This window comes from Vulpes vulpes, chromosome 16 (genome assembly GCF_048418805.1).
Source record: "Vulpes vulpes isolate BD-2025 chromosome 16, VulVul3, whole genome shotgun sequence".
Taxonomy (NCBI): Eukaryota; Metazoa; Chordata; class Mammalia; order Carnivora; family Canidae; genus Vulpes; species Vulpes vulpes.
The window spans coordinates 40361203-40367492 of record NC_132795.1 but is presented as its reverse complement, the minus strand read 5'-3'; the positions used below and the strand labels follow the sequence as shown (position 1 = coordinate 40367492).

General features: G+C 41.2%; 1 protein-coding gene across 1 annotated transcript in view; it reads right to left on the bottom strand.

Annotated features, from left to right (window-relative positions):
- Positions 1-4950: 4950 nt before the first annotated feature.
- IRAK3 (interleukin 1 receptor associated kinase 3) overlaps positions 4951-6290 on the bottom strand; it is a 46485-nt gene continuing 45145 nt past the window's right edge. Inside the window, exon 12 of the mRNA XM_072742849.1 lies at positions 4951-6111. Coding sequence (XP_072598950.1) covers positions 5602-6111 — 510 coding nt within the window. The 3' untranslated portion in view covers positions 4951-5601. The remainder of the gene's footprint in view (positions 6112-6290) is intronic.

Below are 6290 nucleotides of genomic sequence, written 5' to 3'. Positions count from 1 at the left end.
TTGCCATGAGTAGCCAAATAAATATCCTGAAGAAATCATAGGTCAATGGAAGAAGAAGGTCTGTTACGGTGGCCACAAACCATGCCATCCTGCCTAGTGCACACTAATAGCAAAGCAACAAGCCACTGTAGAGACATTAGCTGTACAATAGGATAAGGAGAAGTCTCTGTGAATCCCTAGAAAGAGCTGGTGAAGAAGCCAGAGTCTAAGTCCAGACAACACTCTCTGCGAGATGGCTCAGGGAGGCTGGTCTCCTGGAGAGCCACCAGTGAGCATTAGAATTGAGATGAAAGGGGGTCGGTGAAGGATCTCAAGATGGCTGGGCGAAAACTTGCTCTAAAAACCATTGACTGGGTAGCTTTTGGGGAGATCATACCCCGAAACCAAAAGGCCATTGCCAACTCCCTGAAATCCTGGAATGAGATGCTTACCTCCAGGCTGGCTACTCTTACTGAGAAACCACCTGCTATCGACTGGGCTTACTACAAGGCCCATGTGGCAAAGGCTGGCTTGGTAGATGACTTTGAGAAGAAGTTTAATGCCCTGAAGTTTCCTGTGCCAGAGGATAAATACACTGTCCAGGTGGATGCTGAGGGAAAAAGAAGATGTGAAAAGCTGTGCTGAGTTTTTGTCCCTCTCAACGGCCAGGATTGAAGAATATGAAAAAGAGCTGGAGAAGATGAAGAACATAATTCCATTTGATCAGATGACCATTGAGGACCTGAATGAAGTCTTCCCAGAAACCAAATTAGACAAGAAGAAGTATCCCTATTGGCTTCACAAGCCAATTAAAAATTTATAAACTTGAGTTGAGGAGAAAGCCCCAGCTCTCATATTATAAACATTGGACATTAAAAATGATACGGGAAAAAAAAAAAGAATTGAGACTAAAGGAATGGTGTTTCCTTTCATCCATTCATTCATTCCTTTGAACATAAGCTCCATGAGATCAGGGATCTTTGTTGGGTGTGATCTTCACTGCGTCCCCAGCTCCCCAGAACAGTGCCTGACACAAATGTTGATAAATGTTCATTCAATGAATGAATGGTTGGATCAGTGGATATATTTAACTCACATCTAATGACAATCAAAGTGGATAACTCTTAACAGAGAAGCAGGATAGTGAAAAAAGGCGGAAGACATGTCAAGCCTTGTGTCCTCACTGAAACCTTGTGGATTCAACAAATGACATCTATGCCTTTTCATAAGAGCTTGAATCTGCGGGGGCTTCTCTGTAATGTGCAGTACGAGAAAGGGTGTGGGCCTTGAAACCAGAGAGATGTGCATTCAAATCCGGGCTCTCCCAGATATGGGAGGGCCTCAGGCATGTTCCTTACCCCCTGTAAATAAGTCTTCTCAACTCTAAAATGGGATTCAGACCTTTAGGGTGGCTGCGAAGGCTAAACGGGGAAAAAACACAGAAACCTCTGGACCCAGCTCCCTTGGCCCTTGCCCATCCTTCCAGCCCCAGGGCCTGTGTTGTGTGGAGTTCTGCGAGAGCTCCTGGCCCCCAAACCTCTGGATGTCCATCCTGGGCCCCCTTTTCTATTTCTCTTCCTCCCTCTCTCTCTCCAGCAAGCTTCTCCAAGAAGCCTTCCTTCCTCTCTCATAAGTACACAGTAACCTCCTTACCCTTTTATTTTTAGTTCCATTGGTTTGTGGTTCAAATACCAGATGTTACCAAACTGTTGAGTTGGCTAGTAGCCTTTCCTCCTTCCTCAGTGTCCTAGGAGCCAACACAGTGCTTGATAAATGCTACTCAGGCTAACCCTCATTTCCTAGACTCACCACATCTCAAGTCATAGAAGCTGTTTTACACTGGCTAACATACCATCCCATGAGGCTACACGATAATGCAGCGAGTTTCGGATCATTATAACAATTCTCAAGAAGTCAATAAAAATGATTATGCCAGAAGTCCCATACCTGTTTTCAAAGACCACGAAATATTTTCCCTGTGCTTTGGGACGTTATAAAGTGAGACCAAAAAACCTAACAAATAAATAAGATCGGCCTATAAACTAACAAGTAAATAAGATCGGCCTATAAAGTGAGACAAAAAAAACCTAACAAGTAAATAAGATTGCCATGGTGCATTACATAGGTGAAAATGAGTGAAATTCTTTACTAATTGATCTTTGCTGATCAAAGGGAACACTTGGAGGCTCATTCTTGGTTTCTTCATGTACCTGAGTCTCCACATCATGAAGCCATGGAGGTCCTCTCTTATTGACCAGAGCAGTGTGCAAGATTTAATTCCTATGACTTTGTGTTAATGACCCTGTATTAACACACCAGAAGCAAATCAAGGAGGACTAGATTACTCAATAGAAGATTCTTTTAATTTCTAGCCACAGTGGCATCTGCCTGCCATATCATTGATCAGGTTATTGCCAGATAATCTGACTTGTTCTTTAAGAACAAGTCAGAACTACTTTGGACAAAGTAGTCATACCCTAGCATAGTAGTCATACCCTAAGCAAGGTGACCGCATCAGAAAAGATGACTGATTAACAATATTTCTAGAGCTCAAAAAAAAATATTTCTAGAGCTCCTACTCCAATTAACTAAAATCTTAAGTAAGATTGTAAATATAAAAGAACTTTTAAAAATGATTACTCTCTCAAAAACCATGCACCTAGATGGAAAGGTAGTAGATGGAAAGGTACTGATCTATGACTATTTGAGAACACTCTAAGGCAGAGGTTCTCAAAGAGTGGTCTGAACAGCAGCAGCATGATCAGCACCTGGGAACTCGCTAGAAAGCCAAATTCCTAACCCCAGAACTACCGCATCAGAAACCGGGTGGGGTCCAGCAATTTGTTTTGTTTTGTTTTGCTTTTTTTCAGTAATTTGTTTTTAACAAGACTTCCGCATCATTTGGATGCACACTGAAATTTGAGAAACACTGCTAAGCAAATTCAAATCAACGTAATTCCAACAGACTACACACGTGCCGAGTAATGGCTCAGGATTGGTGCTCATCACAGCTTCCTTTATGACCTCTCACCCAGGGTACTGGGAGGTCCAGATTCAAGGTGAAAAACAGTTCAACATAAAGTCAATTCTTGATCATCTTGATTACCTCTTTTGAATTACTAGTGGCAATGCCAGGCTAATTTCCCCAATTCGGCCAAAATAGTTTCAGATTATGTTTCTAAGATAAGCTAAATCCTGATGGTTTACAATATATAAAGCCAAATACCAAAGGCTTTTATGCTTCTTTTCATTAACATGTATAAACAAGAGCTGCCAAACTAGGACAGGTCACAAGAAATCATATAAAGTCTGGTCCAACTGTTTGTCCCTGCTAATTTTGACACATGGGCGATTTGGGAGCATTGTCAACACATGCCATGAACATATGGGCAAGACAGCGAAGGGCAGTCAGGGCACGTGAGGGCCAGCCTGAGCATGACTTCTCTCAACTGTTTACCGGGACCTTTATGTGGACTGCCAATCAGACTAAGGCATATTCTATTTGAACCTCATCATGAGATCCTTTTTCCCAGAATTATAGCTTCATGTTTCTGACCTTGGTCTCTTAACCTGACCCTGATTCCTGATGACTTTCTTCTTTAATCATTTGTTCTTAAATCTGAAATCTGGCCTCCAATCTCACTATGATTAACCTAACTGTACTAACTCACCAAAAATAATAATAATAAAATAAAGGAAGAAAGAAAAGAAGGAAGGAAGGAAGGAAAGAAAAGAAAAAAATGTGTGAGTCTATAGAAGGCTAGAGGTCTACCCTTTTATTATAAATGTGCTAGAGAAGGAAATTCCATTAATCCTACGGAAATGGTTTTTGTGGAGTATTTCTATCTATCATCATGAAGACAGTCCTTATCCCCACTTTATTCAGCAATGTTTACCATAGCAGAATTTCTTATTATGTGGGTTCTTAGAGATAATTTAATTCAACTTCACTTGTAAGGAAACAACAGCTCTGTACAGGCTAATGTGGGCCTTGAAGAGATGACTCCTACACACTCAGGGAATGTGACAGAGTAATGTGTCCTCCCCTCTCCTCCAGCAGGATATCCATGTCCTAATCCCAGAAACCTGTGAATGACTTTACAGGAGAAAAGAGACATTGCAGATGTGATTAAATTAAGGGTCCTGAGATGCAGACATTTCTGTGGATTATCTGAGTGGGTCCAACACAAACACAAGGATCCTTACGAGAAACAGGAGGCCCAAAGTAAGAGAAAGAGGTGATGAAGAAAAGATCAAAGAGAGAAAGAAAGAGAAATCTTCAAAGATGCCACATACTGGCTCTGAGAATGGAGAAAGAGGCCACGAGTCAATGAATGCAGGTAGTCTCTAGAAGCTAGAAAAGGCAAGGGAACAAATTCTCCCCTAGAGTCTCCAGAAAGAATATCAAGGACCTCTGACCTTCAGCACTGTAAAATAACTAAATTATATTGTTTGTCTGTTTTTTTAAAAATTTTTTTTGTTTTTTTGTTTTTTTAAGTAATCTCTATACCCATTGTAGAGCTCAAACTCACAACCCTAAGATCAGGAGTCAGATGCTCTACCAACTGAGCCAGCCAGGCACCCCAACTTCACTGTTTTAACCCAGTAAGTTTGTTATAATTTGTTATAGCAACAAAAGGAAATTAATACAGGTAGTTTACAAGCCAGTCAGAGAGACTGGATGGCACAGGCAACTTTGATATAATTCAGAAAGTAACAAATATAAAATAGAAACACAAAAACAAAGCTGTGGCAATGCTGATGAAGTGAGTACTTCTGGGTGGAGAGATTTAGGAAGCTTCCTGGAAGAGGCACTTCTGCTGAGCCTTGAAGGATGGGTAGGATTTCCACAGGGGGAGATCCAGTAAACAGGGGGTAGAGGCACAGAGTTGGCTGGTACAGAATCAAACAAAAAGCTGACATCGGCCCTTGTGACCAGCAATTTTCTCAGAAATAAAAATTACCTGATTAAAATTTCATACATTCTACTCAAGATACAATAGTTTGCAAAAAAAAAATTGTAACAATAGCCAACAACTATATGATACATGATAAACTATCCTAAGAGTTTAAATACAGAAATACAGATCTTGGGCAAGAATCCCCTCTTTCCACAGAACATGTCATAGTCGGGAGCGAATCTGGCTCATTTTCAGACAGGCAGGCTTGACAGGGATGGACAGAAAAAATACTAAGGGTTAACTGAAGTAAACAAAAGGGCAATTATTTATAAAGGCATCTGCTAACATTTACAAATTAGACACTTGCTACAACCATCTCAAGCAAGCTAACCAGAACAATGAAATCTAACTGAACTGACCGTACATAGCTGACTGGAGGCTCTGAGGGCTCATGTTGATGATGACGAAGACAACAGAATCCATTCCCTTTTTGGTAGGTTTTGTTTGTCTGAAGTCAAAGGTCATGATCTTAAGTAATTCTGAATGGCTCTAACTTAGCCTAGGTTTAAGCCACTCTGTTTTGGGAATTGGGAAGGAAGGAATAACATCATCCAGATTGTTGACCTGCATCACCCAAACTCACCATCGATAGTCCTCTTAGCATCACTTAATGGTGACAATGTTTTCCCAAGATGATACCTGTCCTCGGGTGCCTTAGCAATTACTTACTTTCTTCTTTATCTTCTGGTGAAATCGATTCCCTTTTATACTGTTCACATTCATTCCAGGAAAATTCACAGGAACAGCTGGTCTCTACTGGCCTGCTCCTGTAAGAATGGCCTGGAGCTTCTACAGAAGGGTCCACATCCGTACCATAAGCCCCTGGGTCCTGGGATAGAGCTACATGCTTTGGAGACCCACTTTCTTTACAAGAAGAACTGGGCCTATCGCAGGTATCCTCCTTCCTCTCACTGCCTGTCTTTCGGTCAAAGCCCAGAAACGTAACCTCAGACTGGCTGCATTCGAATGGAACTTTCTGAGTCACTCCAACTTTTCTCAAACCTTTATCATGAGGCAGTGAATGGTTATTCTGGCTTTCATCATCTTCCACTGGAATACTTGGTACGTTCTCCAAGAAGAGAGGAGAAGGACACCTGAAGGACTTGAGGGAGGTGGGAGGATCTTCAGCAAAATATAAGCTGGCTTGAGTACTTTCAAGAGCAGTTAGGACCTGGTTAACCAAGAAGCAAACAAACATGGAGTTAAGCTTGAATAACCTCTCCTTTTACCTTATTTCCATCTACCTGCTAAGCAATGTTCTCGTATTTTCACGAAATAAGTTCAACTATAGAGTTTTGAATGAGAAGGTATTGAAGATTAGCTTAAACCCCTTCAGTTTAATGAGTAAAT